Source organism: Phaenicophaeus curvirostris, chromosome Z (assembly GCF_032191515.1).
Source record: "Phaenicophaeus curvirostris isolate KB17595 chromosome Z, BPBGC_Pcur_1.0, whole genome shotgun sequence".
NCBI lineage: Eukaryota > Metazoa > Chordata > Aves > Cuculiformes > Cuculidae > Phaenicophaeus > Phaenicophaeus curvirostris.
In genome coordinates this window covers 57,403,961-57,428,965 of record NC_091431.1, presented here as the reverse complement: position 1 = coordinate 57,428,965, position 25,005 = coordinate 57,403,961, and the positions used below count along the sequence as shown (strand labels likewise).

The 25,005-nt window shown below is 39.2% G+C and overlaps 1 protein-coding gene across 2 annotated transcripts in view; it reads right to left on the bottom strand.

Annotated features, from left to right (window-relative positions):
* Positions 1-24,112, bottom strand: part of SLC38A9 (solute carrier family 38 member 9) — a 41,472-nt gene extending 17,360 nt beyond the window's left edge. The window contains exons 1-10 of one of the 2 annotated variants that reach the window (XM_069879787.1): positions 23,961-24,112; positions 16,031-16,163; positions 15,323-15,444; positions 15,114-15,177; positions 14,906-14,999; positions 13,934-14,104; positions 11,498-11,557; positions 9,058-9,255; positions 6,114-6,221; positions 4,592-4,698 (exon numbers count right to left, since the gene is read on the bottom strand). In XM_069879787.1, the coding sequence (XP_069735888.1) occupies positions 4,592-4,698; positions 6,114-6,221; positions 9,058-9,255; positions 11,498-11,557; positions 13,934-14,104; positions 14,906-14,999; positions 15,114-15,177; positions 15,323-15,444; positions 16,031-16,163; positions 23,961-24,082 (1,179 nt within the window). In that variant the 5' untranslated portion in view covers positions 24,083-24,112. Of the gene's footprint in view, positions 1-4,591; positions 4,699-6,113; positions 6,222-9,057; positions 9,256-11,497; positions 11,558-13,933; positions 14,105-14,905; positions 15,000-15,113; positions 15,178-15,322; positions 15,445-16,030; positions 16,164-23,960 lie in introns of those variants that run through there. The other variant, XM_069879788.1, reaches the window with a different exon arrangement.
* Between the last annotated feature and the right edge of the window lie 893 nt (positions 24,113-25,005).

The following is a 25,005-nucleotide window of genomic DNA, read 5'->3' as shown; positions in this document are numbered from 1 at the left end:
TTCAAGGCCAGGCGGGATGGGGCCTTGGGAAGCCTGGTCTGGTGGTATGTGCCCTTGCCCATGGCAGGGGTGTGGAACGGGATGATCTTGAAGGTCCCTTCTAGCCCAAACCATTCGATGATTCTATTTATGAGTAAATTCCATTAACTGCAGGAGTCAGAGACTAATCAGAGCAAGGTGGTTTTGCAAAGAGACATGGCCTCTCATCTCTTGAAGATAGGACTTAAGACACTTTCTCAAAATGCACCCCAAGATCTTCCCAAGGCACATCATTTGGCCTGTTTTCACTTTCTTTAAAATTTGGCATTTTTAGCGTATTCTAAAGACATAAAGACATACTCTGCATAAAGACAACAGAGTAACTTGCAGCTGATATCTGTACTCAGACTACATACAAGCTCTAGAACCAACTGTAAAAATAACTTTTCTGTGTCAAGTACTTGCAGTTATGACTGCAAATAATCCAAACTAAAATTCTAACAGTTTCCTTTTGAGTACACTTAAGTGGAGATAGCTAGTGTGCTATTACATTTGATTATACTAACTACTTCATTTTTTTACTTTACATGTATTTACTTTTTCTCAAACATCTGTCAGCTTCCTTGAAAACATTTGCTTCTGCATGTAACTCAGTTATCTTTGTCCAAAAATGTGTTTTTGTGTATGCAACAGGAACAGCTTTTGATCACTGCTCTCTACTCTTCAAGAGACCCAGGTCCACTCCCTGAAGGCCTTGACTACAAATACTGTTTAGACTGCATAATTCCAGATAAATACAAAGGACGCATGGAGAGGGATAAAAGGATTAATTTTAGATCACAGAGCCATAATCGCATTTGTCTATTTTAAAACTTATATTAGGACATTTATATGCAGGACAGATATCATTGTGGTGGAAGCAGCCTAAACATACAGAATATGGCAGTACTCCACACCTAGAATTTATATTTTAAGATTCAAATATAGAAAATACGATTGAAAGGAGGAAGTATTTGGGGGATGAGAGTGGAAAGGATATATCAAAAACAACATGCAAGTCACACTCCATAAGGATTACAGTCTGCCACCTGTCAAGCCCTTGTCAAGTATACCTGAACTAACATGCATATTTTGGGGTGGAATCTGGAGAACCTACCCTAGCTGCAGTTACTGCTGACAAGGAGCTTCTCTGGTCAGATGCACAGAACAAAGTTTTACAAGCGCTTCTGGAAGAACAGAAAAATGGGTGACAGGCTGGCAACAGAACGAAGACAGAAAGAAGCCTCCTAACAAAAGGATAGGTCTGATAAATCAGGTGGAGCTAACAAAGAAAACTCTGAAAGCGCAAGGTATTTTATCACACTGAGACTAGTACTCAGGCACAGCATGGACCTAAGGCACAGGACTGGATGTAGCACAGTGAAGGCTCTATGGCTCTACAGGTATTTCCTATGTGAGACTGAAAAGAGCAGGCAACTTTCAGCCTTGTTTGCCCTGTTGCATGCAATGGTGAAAATAGTGCATTTTTTCCTTATTTCCCTCAGTACCACAGTGAAAGCTTGTTTGTGGAATTGTCTCGTGCATGGAGAAGCCTATATCAGTGCTCAGTAATTAGTACCATATTAAAGAAGTACCTTGTGATCATCTGATTTCAGCTTGTCTAGAGATGCTACCTTTTTAACAACTCAACAGGACTCTGATCTATATTATAAACAGATTTCACCTCTTCAGGCATTAAGAGCAAGTGATAACATTTAACAGGATGACAAAAAGGTACTTCACCAACATGCAGAATGCTGTGCATAATTTTAGCTGGAAAGAAACCAGTGGTAGGACTGTATCAACAGAATTTTACTCTTGTTTCCAGGAAATTAAGCATTTCAATACTGCAGACAATAAGCCACATCCACACCTCCATGCCAGTTACCACCTGGACAAAAAAAAACCCCAAAACATATCCCCACTCCCAGCCTTTCCCCCAGACAAGTCCACAAGCAATTGCTAGGAGACAGCACTAGCATATTCATGCCTGTAGATCATGCTCTGGGGGCTTGTGCAGCATCAGTACAATTGCTGTGGGAATCAGATCAGATCATAGATGTGAATTAGAAAAAAAAACCAAAAACCAAAACAAAAACAAAACACCAAAACCAACACAACAAATCACGTTTTTTGTGACAGGGCTAGTCTTCAATGCAATCAGTTTCCAAACCAGTTGATTCTGCAGGGTATTTACCCTACACTGATAAATACAAGGAGGCGGCAGTGGGAGAGGGGAACAGTGAGCTCAACTTTGAGCTGCAGACTAAGAACCCTGTTCATAGGGCTATTCCAGGCTGTGCTGCTGACGCTTGGCTTACTCCAGTGGACTGCTCTTCTCACACCCACACCACAGTACTGGAATAGCCGCCAGAGGCATCCTCCCCGCCATGTGTGTTTTAGCTTTGGGCAGAGATACACGCCTGTGACCAGAATGGAAGCTGGTATTGTTTTGGATTTTTGACTCCATAAAAGGAATGTTATTGTTTCTCTTACTTTCTTTCCACCTCCCCAAAGAGTTGTTTTTATGACCACTAATTTCTGCAAGTTTTGTTCAAAACTAAAACAGTACTTTTCAAGCTTGCCAAGTTCTGTGCCTTTTCACAGAGCTCTGATGGAAGTGACATTGTTACAGGTCAATCTATGAAACAGCAGTCTCCATTCACCTCCCCATGAAACACTGATGTAAAAAAGTTCTGGTTGATACAAATACTTAGGAAAAAATACCCTCAACATTATGACTTAAGACAGACCTTTAAAGAGACCCCTATACATATGTAAACCTCTCACTTAGTCTAGCAGCTTAGTGAACTAATCACAAAACAGTTAGTTCTTCAAGAGCTGCATTAACATGTCCAAAGCATTTTGAGTCCTTGGTGAAAGGCTCAGTACAGCTACAAGCAGGGAAGGTAACCTCTAGCCAAAAAAAAAAAACTCCTGGAAGGATTATGCAGAGATTTGGGTTCCCACTACAAACCTTTCCTATCACTCTTAAAGATGCTCTTTCTTTGCAATTTGAACGCTCTTCTGCAATTCCATGGTCTTGCAGAGGGGCTGGGATCCATGCTAGGGTTGACTTGGAAATTCAACGTAAGCTCCATGGAGGGTACTCAGAATAGCCGATTCAAATGCAGGCAGAAGTTTCTTCCTCCTTAACACAGGAAAAGCAAGCTGGAGAAGATTCCAGGTGCTGCTCTTTGGAGGTGATTGTTTGCTCTGACTCACATGAAGGGGAAAAAGCCACAGGAAAAGTATTGAAGGTGGTATGGAGGTATTAGGCCTCCTCTGCATACAAAGTTGATTGCTGGAGTGACCATGCCTTTAAAATGTGAAAGACACATCTAAACAGAAAGAGAAATCTTGCCCTTTTCCACACTGTAAAATCTTCTTTATCCAGAACTCCACTAACACCCTCCTTTCAGAAATGCCCATAATCCCAAGAAGCCTTCCCGGAGGGGAATTCACAGCTCCTTTTCAGACACTGTCACTCACAAGCTGGCCTGGGACAAAAAGTAACCATGCAGACTACTAAAGCAAAACATCGCCTCACTGCATTGGCACACCTTCTGCACTTCACCTCTGAATAATCAAATCAGTTACATTTTATTTGATGTATTGTGTAGGCAACCTGCTCTAGGTGGCCCTGCCTGAGCAAGGGAGTTAGACAAGATAACACCCAGAGGTCGCTTTCAACCTTAATCATTCTGGTTTTCTGTGATTCTCTACCAGTTTTTCAGACAAAGATTTGTAAATATTAGCTGTATGTCGTTGTAGTTATAGCTAAGATTTTAATAAAAATGTAAAGGAATCCTGGAAAGTAGGGAGGAAAAAAATAATCAAAATAATTACAGTAAACGTGTACTCTAGGACTCTTAACTCTTTATACTGTTTACTGCATTTTATATTCTGTAATGGGAAGATATTAAGGAAGAATACAGTTCCATCTTGATGAGCAGTACACAATTTTTTCAAGGGCAAAGGGCAAGTCCAAAAGGCACATATCAAAGGTTCTCAATTCAGTGTTCAACTTTGAGGATTTCCTAAATAGGGTCAGGTTTCCCTACCAACCTTGACTTGGACTATGACACGAAACAACTGAAGGAATTCTGAGAAAAGGTTTTTATCGAGACCTGTTCAGGACTCTGCTAAAATCAGTCCTGTGGCCAATATTCCCCAGCATTTTCCGTTCTAAAATGAGTCAGTTTTTCTAGAGTCTTATAACATTGTCAAGCTATCTGCCTCTTGGGTGTGATTGGGCCATTTAATATCAGCATGACCACAGATAAGTCGAGGGCACTCCTCAAGGCTTTCATTTGAATACATTTGTACGGCATCTGTAATTCCTTGGTAGCCAGTAAAAAGTATGTACTTTCTTATCAGAAAGAAAGTTTCTTATCAGATCACAAGAGTAAGAAAGTTTCTTATCAGATCACAAGAGTAAGTTACATTTTGTGAAGCTATTAAAAGTCCCTGGACTGATTTCAAGAGAAGCAGACAGGAAAAAATTAGTGTCGAAATTAGTGTCGCCTGGCAATCTAGACACAAATCAGCACAGTCTTGTGTAATTACTTACATTGTTTTCTTGATTCTTGTTGTTTTGAAGAAGTGTGATGACACAATTGTGGATGAAGAAGGCAAGTGTCAGAATCCCTGTGAGTTGAGGGAACAGGATTCTAAACTCTAAGGGAGAAAAAAAAAAACAATGTCAAAATGCAGAGAGGATAGTGCTCTGGAATCTACCAGCAGAAACGTGAAACTCCATGTTGAAATGCAACAATTTATGTCATTTTTGATCATAACAAAAGCAAACACTTAAAAACGCATGAAGACAGTGCTTACTACGTAACACTCCCCAGTAAAGCTTCTTGACAGAACCCAATGATCAAAGATCATTAATTAATCCAGGATTTACACATAATAAGCTTTTCTGCTTCTCAACAGTTTAACTGGAAAGCATTTTTGAGGCAGGAACTGATCGCAGTGAGGACCCCAGAAAGGGAGATGGGAGGGAGAAATTATTTGCTCTGTGGGCAAATTGTCAAGAAATCACTTATGCTGTGAGAGGAAAAATGACATCTGTAGAGGTTTAAAAGGTTCTGCTTATAAACCAGGGCATAAAGTCAGAGCAACTTCCTGTCTTATCACACACCCTACAGCATCTATGAAAAATTTATATTTTTTTGTGTCTCCATGGGAATAGCATCGCTTTGCTTCCTTTAATACTCAAAGGATTATGTTCATGAGATTGTGTCTCTGGAAGCGCCACAACTGGTCTAGGAGATCACCAATATCCAACATTAAGCACCATCTTTGTTGGTATATAAGAACATATGTACTCTTTAGAGTACTAACACCAATAAGATCACTGAGCTAGCTCAGAGTAGGGAAAGCATCCAACAATATAGCAAAACACGCAGAGGCTCATAAACCTTTACAGATCAAACCACAGGGAGCTCCATACAAACATATTTAAACACGATTCCTCTAAACTGCTATGAAGTCAGCAAGGTAAACACACCCCAGGCAGTTAACTAAGGGCTCATCTAGTGTGAGAGAATATGCTTTCCCTAGAGCTGGATTCACATTATCTTCAATGCTTAACTAGCATCATGTGCTACTGACAGAACTCGTAAATTATGGTAAATGAGCTACTTCACTTAAAGACGACAGTGTGTGGAGAATTAAAGGACCTTTACCAGTCAGTCTGTATACAGTTTGTAATTTATAACTGATATAGACATGATCTGAAAATGGTGCAACCAAAACTTAATTATAATATAGGCAAAACAGCACTACAGCAAGTTCTCTGTCACGTCATCTATGCTAGAGACACCTCTGGCGGGACTCCTCCTCTTCTCCACAGTGTTCCTATTGTCTGTTAATTAAAGACCATCACTGAAAAAAGGATTCTTTGTCACTTTCTCACAAGGGATCCTTCCTGAGCCTCTACATGCAACATCAGACAGCATTTCCTCACTTCATTTACGTCACAGAGATATAAAAAGGTAAATGAGAATGTCATTCACTCATTGCTTCTAAAAACAATCTTAAACCCATCATATACATGCCTCATTACTGCATTTTAATGATCTTACCTGGTACAAAAAATTCAGTCTCTGTAAACCAGTTGTATTCTAAATGGATCCCCAGCCGAGCAGCCTTCACAGTAACCAGAAAAACTAAGTAGACAACTGAAACTGTACCTAGAAAAGACAAGAGCCAAACAAACACCATAAGGCAGTATGAAGTATTTCTGCTGTGTTTTATTCTTTCCCATTCTACTAGCTACTAGTAGCCCAAAGAATTAGGGCTGGTATTCATTCTTAAAAGTACAGATTAGGCCTAGATTTTCTTTTTCTTCATTTCTTTCATAGGGTCAGAGACAAAGATTAATGCACTTTTACCCAATGCAAGCTTTCAGCATGTTTAATGTTCTCCAGATGCTGCACTACTGACAGTGGAAGAAGTACCCTGCGATCCCTGCTGCTGGGCAGTTAAGGAGATCTCTAGGCAGCAACAGATCAGTTCCAGCTTCAGCTGTCAGGACTTGAATCTAACATGAAACAAAACTGGACACAGTACTGCAGCTACTACAACGCCTGTTCACTTACTGATTTTTTTTAATCAAATGGCCCAATGAGAATTTTCAGTGCAGACGTGAACTTTACAGTGAGAGCTAGAAGCCGATACTGACATTTGACTGCTACTCATGTAAAACTTGTCTTCATCTTAACCTTGGATAACTTTGTTCGTAACACTAGATTTGCATTCCACCTCCGCGGTTCAAAGGCATCCAGCAGTACACTGCACAGCTAGCAGACCACACGTGAGTATAAATGCCTTGCTGTGTTTGCACTTGGGATGGAAAGCATATGATCTTGGCTCCTGCTATCTGAATTAGGTAAGAGCAGAAAAATAACGACCTAAAAAATTGAAGGAAACTGTAATAGTAATTAAGGCTATTGTGATGCAAATTCCCAGGCAATAATACTCAGTCACCAGACAACAGGCTATAATGAAGACAGAGCAGCACCATTTTTACAGTTTAGAATTCAGATTCAAACATCAATTCATTCCGGCAATATCATCAAGGTTAAAAAAATAAATTGAAGAAATTACAATTTGATTACACAGAGCATAGTCAACTAATTGTGGTCCTCTACTTGAAGATCACTTTTAAAGATAAAACATTTTATAGTTTTCTAGTGATTAGGGTTTCTGTAAGTGTAAAGATAAGTAAAAGTGCTATATTAGGATTAATTTCAGCATCTCAAAAGTTGCCTTCCTTTTCTTGTCCTATAAACTTCAAGGTTCACAAAAATTAAGGTAACTTTGAACAGCTTCTGAATCGCACAATTACCTAGCAAAATTATGAAAAAATTCATATTTTAATATTCAGGTTATCAAATTAAAAATAGTTGCCCATGATAATGTGCTTATCTTAAAACTAGACACAGTTATGGCTAGATCTCACTTGATAAAGTATTTCCTTATCCCTAATACTATATCTAGTCCACATAAACCCCCTACTTTTTACACAGAAACACTATGACTTACCCAAGTTCCTGTGTTTTATTTTCATTTACTGGTTCCACCAACAGCAGATCCAGACTCTAACTAAACGTCACATTGGAACAGAGGGCAAACTAGACTCTTAATTCCCTGTCTTCTTTCTCCTTTCCATCCCCATATCCTTACCCCTTTCTCTTCACCATGAGCTTCAATGCCATGCCCTTAGACCTCTCTCACTCCATGAACTGGATGGTAGGTGGGCTTGGTTACATGTGCTTTATCCACCTTAACAATTCTACCTGCCTTGGTTTTCTCAACGCATGAAAGCAAGAAAACACAATTTTTCTTCTTGTAGCACAGATTAGGCCAGGGTACTGGGAGCCAGGGCAAAGCACAGCAGCAGGTTATACTGACTGACTGACATTGTGATTAATTAACCAACTGATTGAAGGTCAAAAGCAATGAATCTTCGGAAGTAGCTGCCTGTATTGAAATGTTTACTAGATAAAAGTAGGGTATGCCTGGCTGTGTCAAGGTAGTATGCACATAAGTGTAGCACTGTTTGGGAAAATCTGTTTTAAATATAGTGGAAGTTGTTTTACCAGATTATCAAGGGAACAAAGGGAAAAAACTCCACAGCAACTCTAAGACTCAAGTAAAACAGGGGAGAAAGCCCATGGGTGATTAACAAACAAACCATTCTGAAGCACAACACTGGCTGCCAGCAGATTAGGAAGAATGGCTGAAAAGCTACTGGCAGAAAAGGACCCAAGGTTGTTGGTCAGCAGCTGGGTGAATACAAGCCATCAACGTACCCAGGTGGCCAAGGCACCCAACAGTATCCTGTCTCGTGTCAGAAATTATGTGGCCAGCAGGACAAATGAAGTGGTTGTCCCCCAGTACTCAAACCTAGTGAGTGATATCTGAATCCTTTGTTCAGTTTTGGGACCCTCACTACAACAAAGACATGTTGCTGCTGGAGTGCATCCAGAGAAGTGCAATGGAGGTGGTGAAGAAGGGTGTGGAACAAAACCCTTATGAGGAGCAGCTGAGGGTACTATGGCTGCTTAGTGGGGACATAAGGAGGCTGAGGGGAGACCTTATTGCTCTCTATAACTACCTGAAAGTAGGCTTAAGTGACCTGGGTGTCAGTCTCTTCTACCAGGTAATCAGTGACAGGACAAGAGCAAATGGCCTCAAGTTGCCCCATCAGAGGTTTAGATTGGGTATTACAAAAAAATTCTTTACAAAAAGGGATGTCCATTGGAACTGGCTGCCCAGGGAAGTGGTGGAATCACCATCCCTAGAAATATTTAAAAGGCATGCAGATGTGGTGCTTGGGGACATGGCTTAGTGGTGACCTTGCCAGTGTTAGGTTAACTGTTGCACTTGAGGAACTTCCAAGATTTTTTCCAACCTAAATGATTCTGATTCTGTTCTATGATCCTACTCATTGGAACAGCTTTCACTGCTTTCTACAGATTTTAGCCACAGAGAACCAATGCTTCAGTGGTATTCGTTACCTACCTAGGACATTAAACTTTGCAAAGAAGGAGGGAGACTTCAGATTTAGCAGGGGTAGAAGAACGGCAATCAAGTAAAATGGTACTGTTTGAGATTTGTTCCACCACTCCTGAAAGAGTTCAAAACCTGTATCGTTTCCAGAAGAGAACATCACGCTCCGGTTCTGTGGTGGGTGACCACTAGCAGCACTTGGACAAATGACTGGAAAAAAAGACAAGAAAAATAGCCCCAAATGAAAAGAGGTTTACTTGCACAAAATCTTCACAGCAAAGATTCCATAATTTCTGGAGAGTATTCTACCTATAGGGAACAAGTGGACTTGAAATCAGTGTTTGACAAGTCAGTTCCTAACTGACTATTTGGGTTTTGGTTTTGTTTTGTTTTTTCATCAGGAGTTCAGCATTAAGGTTTCACTGCTAGGCACCCAGCACTCTAGGTTGGCAAGTGCTATTGTTGCACTCAGCTAAATGAACCAAGACGTTAATTTGTCTTAAGCTTGAGCTACGGCACAGGATCAGCCTTCAAGGTCATGTACGTACAACCAGGTGTGTTCAATACCTACGTGCACCTGCTGGAATAAAGTCACAGCAACACACCTTTGCACTTGGCTGTGTATTTAGCATTGTAATCTGCCTCTGCATGCTCCAGTAAGATCATGTGAACCAAGATGGAAGTGCATATGTGTACAGAAGAGCCTGTATTTTGTGTTCCCAGAGCAGCACACAGCACACTAAGGATGACAAGAAAGTTACTGTAATAATTGGCAGATCTAAAACTCATGCACTGAACCAAAACATCCTGTCATCTTGGTGCTGTGCCAGGTCCGAGTATACCACTGACAGAAAACACAACCAAACCAATTTAAGATGCACCCAAAATGCCGCCAAAAGGGAATATCACACTTTTGTTACATGGTGGTTGATTGATGGCAGCACCTGAACAAGGGACTGGAACAAACCAAACCAAATAAAAAGATAAAAAAAAAGTGTTTATTTGATTTCTGTTACCATCAGTGTTCCCTTCTAACACTTGTCTACATAGTAATGTGTTAAAATATGAATCTGTCTTACTGTTCTCATAATGCCTTATTTTAAAATTTGGCATCCTACAATATTTGATTGCCTCCCTCCACAATGGCTGCATACCTGTCTGTTACAAAGGCAACTGCATAAAAAGTGTTCTATTAAATTTCTTTAGAGACCATTATATTACTTTACTTTAAGTTTTCTCATTTGCCTTCTCTCTACTGCTTAGAAGAGGACCGTTTCACAGACCCTGAAAAATGCTTTTGTTCCTGCTGATCTCCCTCGTAGCCCTGAAAGCCCTTCTGAGTCATCTAACCATGTGGTAGCCCTTAATTTTGTGAAACAGCTGCTTTAAATCTTCCAGTTGCTAGAGGATGCTTCAGAATTTTGTTGTCTATTTTGTTTCCAAGTTACACCCCCCTGCTGCATAAGAATGGGACAGAACAGCAAAGCACAAGAGAAAGAGCACTGAGCAGATATTGGTGCTTTGCTGGCAAGGACCGTAGGAGAAACAATATTCAACACTGGCTCAAATCAAAAAATCAATGGGTTTTCAGAATTATTTCTCTACTGCTTTGCCCAACTCCTAACAGCTGCTCTCCAGAAATGCATCTGCAGCCCATGTGACACACAACTGTCTGCCTGGTACTGAAACATTTCTCTATTCCTGTAAGCACCCAGGAGAGAGAAAATTTTCTGCTTCATAGCAAAAAGCTACATGTTCAGTTACTATACAAAGGCAGGAAGATCAGACGCCAACAATACCTAGCTCCTGCCTTCATTCTATATTACTCTGCCCAATTAAGAACTCCAAACAAACCTACCTTCCCACTTGACTGAAGTTTCTTCCCTTCGATGTGGAAACGTCACTCTCCACAAAACACAAGTGAACACTCACGTACCCTGCATTTCTTTTTCTGCACTCAGCAACACTACAGTAGTTCTTCGAGCATTTTTTTAAATAAGAATGTTGTTGCAGAGGTGCTGATGAGCTAAGATGCCTCAGCCAAGATTTTAAACAGTAAACAGAACTGATGCGCCTCAGTTTCAGGGTGTGAAAAATTAAAATTTCTTAAGGCGATTCCTCATTGTGTAACTGCTGTTAAGGGGTCTAATATTCATGGTTTTAAGGAGGATCTATGTGGGTATACACAATCTTGTAATTTGCTTTCTAACCCTTATCCCCATGCCTACCTTCTTCCCCCCGCATTAAGTGTTCCAAGTGTGCGGTTATTTGTGCAAGTACAAATCTCACACAGAAAATTAGGGTTTTTTTTAAAAAACAAACAAACAAATAAAACCAAACAGGTAGTTAGAATATACGCTTTATAACTGGAATGTGGTTAGGCATGACAACATGATGATTTGCCTTTAAATCTTCCTGCAGACCTGGAGACACAATGCTAAGTGCTTTTTACCTTTGTTACTTCCATTTGTGCCAGGAACAATATCTGTTACATTAATGTCATGAACAAAGTCTGAAAAGAAGACAAAAGATGGTATTAAACTTTTACGTGTTGACTTGATTACAATAAAGTAAGTACTTAAGAAAACCCCACCCAACTACTTTCTTCTCAGCAGCCCCATGCATTTATAAAGTTCCAAGCCTCCCACCCCAGCTGCTCATTGGTGTTCCCCCAACACAACTCCACTCATCCCAGCTTCTCTGCCTTAAGAGATGCATCTTAAAACCAGCCTCTTTTGGGACAGAAAAAAAATGTGCGTGCAACCACACCCTTAGTCCAGATGGTATTACAAGGAAAAAACTTCCCCTATGCATTTTTCTGATCTTTTTTTCAAAAGAGTCTGTATGGGATGCTTTTTCTATGTTGTATCTTCAAGAAGGAACTCTCTGGAAAAAGGTCTAAGTCTTACAGTCTACAGTTATCTTTACTAGCATATTGTTTCCAATGCACTCCTCTGCTTCTTCACTGCTCTGCCACGAGACACCTTTGAGTTTCTGCAGCTTGACCAGTATAACAGCACTGGACATCAGTTTCCTTATTGACATTTAAACATACACATAGAAATTACCCATCAGTTTGGAAATTTAATTAGCATGTCTCTGGCTAAAATTTGCTTCTGTTTCATGTGGGATTATTATGCACTCAGAAAATCTACTGGGCAGTAAGCCTCAAATGCAATTAACAGCAGCTCTTTTCTCATAAAGAAAGCAACACGTCTTCTGGGAAGAAAACAATTTTTTTGTTTCTTCATTTTGATTTATGACATCCTGAATCACAATTGAATTTATCATAATTACTGATACCAGTTTAGGGTATGCAACAATCGGAAGACTTAATTAAAATCAGTCATCACCTTCTCACTTCACCAGTGGGGTTTTTTTGACATTACTTAAAAATGTAGCTAGTGCGAACACATCAGAAGAATTGGTAACGTTTACAGAATTAGAGCTTTTGAATTAATTATTACAGTTAAGATTATAGGATAGCCAATTTGTATTTCCTCTCTACTTAAAACGCATTTTTATACTAGCAATTGCATTTGTGGATTCTTTTCTGTTTCATAAAACAAACCAGCACAAAACAGGGAACACAACATTAAAAAAAAAACAAAGAAAGACAGGATGTCATAGTTGACTTGACAGTTCTTGCATTCCTTGAGTGGTACTAACTTCTAGATCATCTTCCCTTAGGAAATCAATTTGTTCTCACCTAAACTGTGTGCACATATTTTTTAAAAAGTCATCTGAAGATACTAGAGTTAAAAACAGCAGTCTGCTTAAAATAACTTAGAAACACATGGCTGGAAGAAGCCAAACCTAAATCACATTAATTGCTTCATAACTTAGTAATTAAGTAGCCACAGTGAAAGTCAGGACAAAAATCCAATGACTAAAGCTATCACAGAGCAAAAAAATAATAACCCTTAACAAATATAGGTGAGTGATAAAATAACATGCCAGTCTCAGAGAAATGCAGGACTTTTTTCCTAGAAAAGGAACTGTTTTGATCATTCTGAAGTTTGCTTATTGCAATCAAAATTACTTGGTTCAGAATAGTTTAGGATTAAAGTGCTAACCTTATTGAAATAAAAAACCCAACAAAGTCTGAAATGAAACACCCTTAACAAATGAATTAGGTTAGCTGTAAAATACACCCTAGTCGTTAACCAATAAAGTAAGGCATGTCCTTCAGGGATGGTGGGAACTCTTAATTAAACATTGTTTAAGAGGTATAAATGTCTGTGCTATTACTTGCTTCAGAGATTTGTTAATTGCCTTCAAAAACAGAAACTCTTAGATCTTAGTTGTGCTATTCAAGTCAGATTTTCAAATTTCTCAATTCCATCATTTATTCCCACAACTCAACACACCTAATCAATTGTATCCACAAAAGCTTGTGTGTCTGTGCACATACAACAGTGTGAATAACCAATATATTTCTTTTGTAGCAATGCCAGCATAAGAATGATCCTTCCACAGTTCATCGCTCCCTCAGAGATTCTTGCAGCAACTTTCTATATGGCAGCACTCTAACTGAGTTTGCTGAAATTTAGAATGAAACTAGATATTTTTTTTTTTTAAATACATAGTGGAAACAAGCAACCAGCTTTGGGTTGTATAAGCTACATCAAGTAACGCTAATGAGATAATTGGTGTTTTTTTCTTTCATTAAAAACACACTTCAAGTGAGAGACTGAGAAACCGGCTTTGAAAACATAGATGACTATGCCCATAACTCCATACACAGTTACTTATTCTGACTTGACCTTTCACACAAAGTATCAGAAGAATCAAAATTAAGTAAAAGGGACAATCCTTTTTGGTATAAAGCAAAGTCTTGATTTTCCCAGAAGGCAGCTGTACAAGTTAACCAAAACCATATACTTACTGTATATAAACTTTCCTGTGTTGAACAGAAAGTTGGACATAAGCACCCAATAAACAACCATGGCTCCAACAAGTGATATCATAGAAAATAAGAGGCTCGACCATTGACCAAAGGCTCCAAAGTAATATTTGCAAACATCTGGGAATTCCCAGTTTGAAGTATCTATTAAAGCTGAAGAATATAAAAAAAAAAAAAAAGAAACATATCCAAATAAAACCGTATATTAGAGTCAGCAGAACTCTTCATGACAGTATGTGTTATTGTTGCAGATTACTCCGACAAAAATTCCCAGGGTTTCCAAGGGCTAAGAAGACTGCTGCTAACTTTAAAGTCTAACACTGTTTAGGTGTTTGACTGAAGCAGCCTGAAGCATTAAAAGCTTTTATAGTGGCCATACTACTACTTTGAGTACCTCCAGAAGCACTGGAGTAAGACATGGTGACAAAAATGCAGCCAGGCATTTGAAGATAAAGATTTTTACAGGAGTTATGGCAAAGCAGGCCAGACCATGAACTAGTTCTCAACAATGTCCAAAATGAGTTGACACATACAAATATAAGCATAATACAGGTATATAACACAACCTGATGCAGCCACAGCCCACACTGTTCCACTTTAGAACATGTTTAAAAATACAATGCGGATAACTGGACAGAGCTTATGGAGGAGGAAGGAAGCCTCTCTCTCCATAAGTCCCCAAACACTTAGTAATTGAACACTCGAAACCTTGGTTGCTGAAGAGTTTAGGTTTGGGTACAACCTTAGGACCTAAAGAACTGAAGGGAAAACAGGTATTCAGCTTGCAGAGCTCAGATCCAGACTACAAAAGCAGGGAGACATTAAAAACAACTGCCTTTATTTGCAGGTCAGGTCTAACATGTGGTAAAGATACAGACAAACCAAGAATCTATACGATCTCTGTATTTCACATTCAATTGAACTACTTTCATTATGAAGCTCTGTGTTTCTTACGTATCATTTTCCGTGATTTCACAACTCTGTAGCAGCAATAAAGAGTCAAAATGCCCATCAGTAAGATGAGAACGATTCCAGAAGTAAAGCCTGCCTGTTAAGAAGGAGAAATAGTTTACATCCTTTACCAGTACCGCTATAGAAAAACATAAGAGCAAGTCATGTTGCCAAAAATATTTTCATATGCACATATTTTTCAGAGTTTTACCTGTTTTATTCCCCATGGGATACTTAATATAGAAGTACCCATCATTGTATTCCATATCATAAATCTAGGAAGAAAAGTAAAAAAAAAGTGAATAATTCAAGAAGCAAACTTACTTCATATGTTCTCTTAACCACAAAAGTTATGAATACAAACACAGAACATTCAATAACACATTTTCTGGCTAATATACGGCGAGGTGCTTAACATACATTGTCACTATACTGGAGTTTTTACCATAGCCATCTGTGCAACTGTCAATTTTAAAAGCAGTTCCTAATGGACTGTACACATAGATTTCATCAGGAGCTGGAAGGACATGATCAGGAGCAATCTAAAAAACAGATGAAAACCAAGACTTATTAGTAACACCAAAAAAACTGTTGTCCCAAATACAGCAAATCAACTATTGAAAACAACAAAATCTTTCCAAGAAAAGTGCATTTAAAAAAATTTTTTTAAAAAAAGTAAGTTTATTTCCTTCTCATGAAAAAAAAAAAAGTTGATAGGATTTTTAGCTAGATAGCTGAAAAACAGATTTCTTGTCTGCAAAATGCCTATAATGTACTACATTCAGATCATGCAAGTTCAATTACTGCAGATGACCACTGCTTAAACCCTCTCAAAGATTGAGGAAATTAATAAAATTAATACACACATCCGCGCAGCCTGGACCACTCTTGCAAAATTCAAGCTGTTTGTATGTTTCCTTTGGATGACGAAGGCATTGCACTAGAAGTCAATCATGACTTGTGACACCATAAGACCTTGTTAAGGCACTCAGCTACTAGGCATTTATTTCAAAGGAAACCGCAGTGATTCTTCACCATCTTCATTTGTGCCTCTTTTACAAACCATGGCTGTGGAAGTCCCAACATGCCAAGGACAACTCAGTTAATCTGGCCCTGCTCTTGACTTACCAATGCCCTGTCTGCAGGAGATGTAAGCCTGCTATAGTAATGAATCCGCTTATTCATTGCTGAAGCTTCATCAGTGACTCTCTGCACGTCATCATTCACATTGACTATGTTTGTAGGCTCCACGTGAAAAGGTCTAAAGGAGGGGAGAAAAAAAAAAGAAAACCCCTTAAAATTCCAGGATAGAAGTGTAAATATATAACTCTGAGAACAGCTTAGCACATAAAGCAAACAAAAATATAATTGCCATGAGAGAATTTGCCATCCATGAAAGAACTATGTGTTTATAACACCCATATTAAAATGGCCTCTTGCCCAGATTCTGCAAGGCAACCTAACATCAAAATTCAGACCTAATATCCAGTTTATTAGTGCTAAACAATGAGTCACATCAGAACAATATGTTAATAAGCTTGGTCAAGCTTATTAGTGCTTGTAAGCGGTGTTGCCAGAACTAGTGGTGAGGAACAGCGGCAGGAACAGAACGTGTGAGAATGTAGAAACCGAGAGGAGAAAAAAAGGAATGAGCAGTGGTTATAAGGACTACCTATGAAAAGGCTAGGAACTACTAGTTTAGCTAAAAACACTCTGTGAAGTTGTGTTTAATGGGAAAGGAATCAAGTCCATGTGCTCATACTATTTCTAAGCAAATGCAACCAGGTATGGAATTTGTCACAGAACATGGAATGCCAGATGTTCATTTGCAGTTCTGAACCACTTTCACTACTCTCTTCAGATTTAATTAATTAATCACAGACAATCAATGACAGAAGTCCCACATCTCATACAGAGACAGAGAGTGCAGGTGGTTTCTCTTCCCCCTCCCAAGCTGACTGAGACTGCTGGCACAGCCACAACCGCATGCCCCATGTTTTCTCTGCACACAGAGGTATAGGGCAAGCAGAATGAAAGTTGCTGCTAGTTTTAATATAAATATAGCTTCATGCAAGAGATGCTACCAGATATGACCTAACCAAGATACTGCAGGTTTTTTTGTTTTTTAATCAAGTACAATTTAAATTTACTTCTATATAGGCATACTATACTAATGCCTTAATGTGCCATTCAGGCTTCGCACTCGCAGGCTAATTTATCAAATAAGAGAGGGGATACTGGTGACCTGTATGTATTGACAAACTGTTTGAGGTTTTTTTCACCTTTTCACCACTGCTTACCATTTCTAAAACAATACCAACAGTTCTCTGATCATTTTCTTCCAGGCTGATGTTTAAATCCCTCAGAAACAAGAACCACTCCAAAACCAGAAGCCACAAAACTACATATCACAAGTATCAGGCTACCAAGAGCAGAAATTAGGTGAGCAATAAATCCCTGCCATTTTTGCTGTAATACAAGCAAAGCCTATTTGAATTGACTGTTTTTCAATACCCACCACTGGCTCAGACTACAAAGCGATTTGGTCAACCTCTCCAGCCCTAGCTCTCCATCCCATGACAGAGACAAAAGTCCCATTCTCTTTCCCAGTGAATCATTAAACATTTGCACCAAGGCACCACCCTTTATCTAGAAGGAAAAAAGAAAGAATACCAGCTCTGAAGCTGGTGGTTATATCTTTGGAAGAGATTCAAGTAGGTCCTTATTCCTGTGTGCTTGAGGGGACACAGCAGGTTAGAGTATTTATGCGACTAATAAAAACTGACTGACAAAAGTGAAAAAAAAAGAATAACTTTCTTCTCCACAAATTCATTTTTTCCTTCATCTCAGACTGAATTAATCCTTACACTTTCCTTTTTCATGGAAAAAATTGCTTAGATTAGCTAAGCCATTTCCCACTTAATGAAATGAAAGTGAACACACTTGCAACATTTAGAACATTTTCAACTGACACCTTTTTTTCCATGACTGTGACATGAAGGGGGAAGCCCTTGTGTTGTGTGTAGACATCTGTGGTGTTCTTATAAACAAGGTACTGCAATTAAACAGGCATAAATTTTAAGCAATAGCTTTACTGCTCAAGTCAGAGGCACACAGGGCTATCTAATTCCATAGGTACACAATGTACAAAAATACTCATGGATTGTCAGCTCTAAAGGACTTAACTTATTTTAGCTCTAATTTATTGGGCTGATCCAATCATGGACACTGTTAAAGAAATCTTTCACTAGATGATCCATAAAATAAAAACTGTAGTTATGAAAACAGGAAATGTAATATGTTTAAATACCTCCTCACTCCTAGTCAGCTCTCTGCTGTTTTCTGTTTGGATTACTGACCCACATTATATTTAGAACATGAGAAGTATGTGTCTTGCTAATTATACAGTAGCTGCGGTGTGAAGAACTTCATGAGGACTACCTCTTTCCCCACCTCCAGTTAATATTATTAGTACACCCCCACAGTCTACAATTGCCACTGCAGAAAAATTACACAAAGTTTATGTTTTGTTTCAAAGCGAGCAGACCTGTGGCAAAGGTTTCCTTCAAAATGGTGATCAACAACTGCTGACATGGGTGTCACAGAAAATTCTTCCAGACTGGACGATGATGGGAAATTTTTCTTTAAAAGCAATTGAAGTTAAAGCTATGGATGATTTTAAAATTAAGGTAACAGAAAACATTAATACAATACCGTATTTTATGTGGAAAGCAGTCTTATTAGTCAATGATAAAAAACATCAAGAAAAAATTTTATATGCAGCAAAACCGTAACTACCTGAAGGTAAAAAAATCTTCAGTGGAAGATACTTCGTTTTCTTCAGTGTTATGAACAGTCTGGATTGAACAAGCAATTCATGGCCCAGCACAAAACAGAAGGGTTTTAACCATAATCTCATCTACGAGTAAGGAAAAATTAAACCACCCCACAGAAATTATATATATCTGCTACTGCTGCTTCCTGCCTAGAGGACTGCACGTTTTAATGCTGCTAGTAACTGGGCTACTTCCCCTCTTGATCCCTTCTGTTGTGCATTTGTTGAGAAAAAAAATTATGTAAAGCAGCTATTAATTTTCTTTTTCTCAGTGCACCACTGCACCTCTAGTATTACTGAAACAGTTAAGCTGCCAAAACAGACTGACCACCTATCAATGTCACGGTTAATATGTTTTTGAAAGCATCAGTGATCTCATGCTGCAGGCTGGGGTGTAACCTTCCTCCTTGACCTCTGTGAGGAGAAGGCAGCACTCTGCTGAGGATCGAGGTAATTTCCCAGACCCCAGCTACACCCAGGTCAAAGACTGACTGCAGTGCACAGTCAGACAGATGGTTGAGAAGCTCTCAAAGACTGAGATTTTCAAAGTCCAAAGCAGGTAGGGCATAGTCCAGGAGACATTTTTGGAAAACTCTCTTTAGGGAACTCTAGACTAGCAGGCAAGCACTTTGCATGTACAAGTGTCAGCAGCTGCAACAGATTCCTAGAAAAATTTCTGATGTATACAGGCAATCGTGTTATATCTCTCACATGGCATAATGATTATGAAACAGGTATGGGTCAATGTGATCTGCGGAAAGGGGAAAGGTTACAGGACCAGAGGGTATGATTATTAACGCAAAATAGTGCAGACAGTTTCCATGCATTAAGACTGGTTACGGTGTCCAATGAATTTATTACACCCATACACAATTACAATTTGTACTTCAATAGCTAGCCTGAAAAACAATGCTCTTTTCACCAGGGCAAACACACCAGTTAAACACAGCTGTTTTCCACAGCACAATGAGCACAGACAAGATGCAGGATATCATGCAGGACATCCACACCTCCCATATACAACACCCTGCATGCGTACTTCAGAAACGATTCCCAGAAAAACTGCAGCTGCACTCATATGCTAGTTATTTCTCACCCACAAAAAGGAACACGTAAGACTACTACTAATGCTGGTCCAGGAAAAGAGGAAAGAGTGCTTCTGTCCAAACTCCCTCACATTATAAACTTGGGTATAGCATTCTTTGCAAGCAAAGTAAACAAAGAGATGCTCATGACCAAAGTTGTTTTCAAATACTGTGCTAGATAAAATTCACATGTTGGACTTCCAGGGTTAAGGGGAACAGTGGGATAGGAAAACTTGTTTGCCAAATACCACACAATCTTGCAACTGCTAAGGATGCTACGTAAGGATGCTACATCTTCTTTCTGGATATTTTCAGCAATGTACTACATCTTCCAGAGGAACGAAGTAGCATGGCAAACACCTATCTCAAGAAGTACTAAGATAACACTGTTTTCTGAGTACATTTGTTGAAATATTTTTAAACAACAAGCGACTGCTTTTGAACATCTAATCAAAAGTAGTGTTGAGTACTGAGCTGTTACAACGTCAGCAACGTTGACACAACGTTTTTGTGTCAGTGTGTGTTCTGGCTCTACATGGTGGCATTACTAACCACATCAGACCAACTTTTCATATTTAAGTAAATATGAAAAAAAAGAAAACTTTTACAGGATGCTTAACAATTTCTTTCCTCTCCTCCATAAAGACCACAAGAAGCCACTTCAGCTTACTGCACATATTTCCCTGATGCCCCACATCAACCAGTTAGTTTTCAGGGATTATTACACAGAAGTAAAGGCAGCAAATTCCTATGGCTTTATCTTTTTACTATGTCACCGAATTATTATAGGAATGCTGTATGTAGTACATGCGAAACTAGGGAGTAAAACTGACTCCCTATCATGGAAATTAAACTAAGGAGAAAAAGTAATAATAGTAAGACTATATTCATAGGTTGCTATTCTTCAATTGGGAACTGCTTACCTGAATAGGAGCCTTATGGATACCAGTGCACTTCTCTTAAGGAAAGCTGTTGCAAAGCATTCCATAACTGCCTTGATTTTTACTTTCTAAGCTGTCTGAATTTACACAAACATTGTAAACAGCATACTAGCAGATTACGAGTTCTTTATTCCCTTGATAATACATCTGACAATAGTATCTTACAACGCTGGACGAAGAACCAAAATAACCTTTCAGGGTACAATACCAAGTAACCTCTGCTGCTGACAGGATACACATCCTTAACACAAAGAATCACAAGTTTTACCATACCACATTTCAAATGCTGTCCCCTCTCCTGTGTGAAAGAACGCTATTCCACTCCTCTCTTTCAAAGACATAAGAATGTTCTTAATTAAGATGGTTCTTAATTAAGAAGGCTCAAATTCTTCCCAGTTACAAGTAATACTATTAGGAACTAGTAAAGATGTTAGCAACACAGGCAAATGAAAAGCAGGCAACAGAGTAATACATGGGTATGGGGCAGTAAAGCATCGCAAACCAGAAGAGATAATTTTGCACAGGTAAGACCAACCATTGTTTACATTTTTGTAAGTTAAAAAACTTTGAAAATTAAAGAGAACCAACCACTTTTGCATGAAAAAGGATTCTCTGACTGCCATCTACAGACACTGTTTAATTTATAACTGTTTAATTTCACCTACTGATCTCTCCAACACTGTGTGAGAACACTACAGGACGTCAAAGAGAACAGAAAAGGGAAGAAGGCTTGATCTCCCCTCAGTAGGGAGCAGTGTCAAGTATTTTACATGCAAAACAACTAACAAAACATTTGTTTCTTTGAAGTTCAGGTATTCTTGAAGGTGACTGCAGTAACAATAGTTTCAAGGAGCAGTCAGAAGAAAAAAAAAAGAAACTCCATTTCTTGCATACAATGAGCACCAATAAGCCATTGCAGCAATGACAATCTAGTTTTTAAAGGGAACTACAAAATGGGCAAAACACACCCAATATGCTGTGAGTAATTCAGGTCATTGTGAAGAACAATAACATCCTCTTGAAGAGGATTAAAAGTGGCTTTATATTTCCCCCAAATTAGCAAAGGAATACTACACAAAAAAAAATTACAACTCTAAAAAACAATTAACTTATTGTTCTTATGTAAACACTGAAAAGCCTGCCTTTCAAAACACCCAATTCCTCCAAGCTGTTAAAAAATAACCCAAACAAACTATGTAAATACTGTCAAATCTCAAACAACCCAAACAAAAGAACAGAAGAGCACTAAGAAAGACAAACAGTGATTATATGCAAATCACACAAAACATTTCAAGAGCCATCTCAGCCACAGCAAAATGACCATCCACCAACAGCTGATTAGGTTTCTGAACAGCAAGTTAAAACAGGAGCAAACTAAGCTGTGCAAATCATGTACTACTACACTTGCACAGTTCAATACCTCGAGAAATTGCTCTCCTGGCAGCTGCTGTGCCCTGAAAAACTAATGTAAAAGCCTGACAGCAGACCTTCTCCTGAAGTCTGAACCGTCTCCTAATAAAAGATGGAGTTCCTTGTTTGGCTCCACTATGATTTCCAGGCCTTCCTGATACCCCAGAGCTCATGCCCTTCATCTTTGTGCTGCTGCATGCCTGGAAGGCAAAAGACTACATTGTAGAAAATAGGCGAATGAACTCAAGGGAGGAGAAATAAGGACAAAATGGACAGATCTACAAAGCTGGAAGTTGTGGAGGTGGGAACACAATCCAAGTACCTGCTTCTGCTTTTGGGAAGGAAACCAAATGCTGTGTGTTATGACCTTTCATGAGGCTGAGTATCCAAACTTAAGAAAGGACAAGAACAAAAACACACATTGAGGAAACGATACATAACCTCGCTTTCAAAAAGCAGATCTTGGCATTTCAATATACCACAAAGGTGTAAACTTCTCTCATTATTCCTGCGTGACCACACCACCTGAAACTCACTGCTCCTCAAACACAAAACATACTTCCTGTGACGCAGGGAGCCATAAGCCTAGCAGTGGTCTTATGCCAGAAGGGCCTCAGGCGCACCTCAGAAAGAAGATAAAGCAAGAAATCATTTTGCACGTTTCTTTTTCCCACCTGCAAGAAACCCACTCCTCCCTAATGCACACAGTTCTATATGGACCTACACCTGTGCCCCTTGCTTCCCTGGGGTCCCTCTTGACGCTAATTCTCCTTTCTTTGCTCGCAGAGAAAAGGAAGACACTGTTTAGCCCCTGGCTAAGGCGTAGGCAGGCTCGTACAGCACCAAAACAGAATAATCAAGAACTCTTCGCCCAGGTGGTCCCCAGCAAGAGGCTTTTGTATACAACAGTGCCATCTTCAGTTAATTCGGGAAAACTGCTCCATTGAAATAGGCTGAGTGAAGAGTGGGGAAAAAAAAAACAAACCAGCCATAACAGAGGCGAAGAGGTAGCGTGGGGCTAATCCTTTGCCTAAAAAGCAGTGTTGGTGCCTGCAGCTGGCATAAGTAGGTTAGTTTCTACTCCCGTACTAGTTTTGGTTCCAGGACCAGCTCGCAGAAATCTTAGCTGCAACAGCAGAATAAGTCTCCCACTCTGATCTCCTCCAGGGAAAAAAGCTATTAAACTCTAAGATAAACATGGAAAATAACCACTTCGCTAGATATGTGTTATTTTTGTAGCCGTGACAAAAAGGCTGGGTTGACGAATTTTACTCTCAACAAACATTACATTTTTTCCTTAAAGGCTGTAAAGCTTGTTCCCTTCCCTCTACTAGCAAATAATGTTCTTCTCCAGCATCACCTGAAGAATGCATATAGGCCTATTTACACTTAAATGACACCCATTCATCTATACCACCTGACAAACATTTTTGCACAGTCTCAACATTTCAATTAGCTGTGCTAAGTAAACACTATCATGCTTGAGCATACTCAGTGTCTGAAAAGTACTTAAAAAAGTCATATGCCAAGTTCTTAATTGGAGTGCTCTCTCTGAAGTCACATCAGTAAGAAATCTCATCCTTATAAACAAAACAATACCAATCATCTGTTCGCCTGGTGCTTGGAAATAATATCATATAGACACAAAGCAGGAACCACGTGTACTCAGATCCTGGTTTCCTGCAAATGTTAATCTCCTGTCTTTGCAGGATTCTGTCACTAAAAGCAAAGATTAAACAACTCATTGCTATAAACAACTCATTCTGTAGGATCAGCCTTTGTCGTACCTTTTGCATTTAAGGTCTTCTGGATTAAACTGTATATTCATACCATGACTGCTTTCATCGCCTTCTACAGGAACTAAGAGAGGTTTGGTGTCCTCTTCCATATTTGGTGAATATGCCTTCATCTAGATTCTCTGTTATTCTGACCTGAAAAAAAAGGAAATGAGACGACTGCAGTTAAGTAAAACTGGGTCCCTGCTACAAATTTAAGACTGGCAGAGTCCCACAGCTACAGAAACTCCTGGGGTGAAAAGCACCTGAAAACTCTCTTCCTGCTTTCAAAATATGAGACTCCTTTTACTGCTTCACTGTAAGACCAGTGTGATTTTAAAAGGAGTTGTATTTCCAATTTGTAACAGTACAGCTGAGAAAAATTTGTCACAGTTATCAGTTACTACTGTTTTGCTGAACTACTCCAAACTTTGCAGCAGACACATGCCATTTTCCAGATTACTGCACTCTACTGTGTCCAGGCTCTTTGAGTTAAAGGCAATTAATGGTTTAATAACAAATTAACCATAAAGTATTACATGTATTCAGAGCTCTCTTGGCCAAACAATGGAGAGAAGATCACTTGTAAGCTAATGGAATTCTACTTAGACTGAATTACAGTCCTTGCATGGGACTTGCTGCAGTCTCATGAGCAGATAAACAAAGGTAATGGCTTTAATAGTTCTCATCCCTGCTACCTCCTGAAGAGTTCCTCAGCCAGGACAATTTCTTCAAACAAAAAATAGCAGAAGCACCTGCCCTTTCAGGTGGACTTGTCTCTTGATGCTTTAGAACGACAGGGTGATGGAAAGGCAGATGTAAGAACCAAAGCTGGCACAAGAAAAGGCAAGACAGCACTGGATGTTTGAAACCAGGGGGGTGATGAAGGAAGATAAAATAGTAAGAATGAAGTGTGTATCATCCTTCTATCCTCACAGAAATAAACTGTAAAGGTCCAAGCCCAGAAATTACATCAACCTAAGTTAAAGTACTGACATGATTCTATCTGTTCCTGGCTGCATGCTGCTAATCTTCTTGCATTAGCTCATCTTGCAAA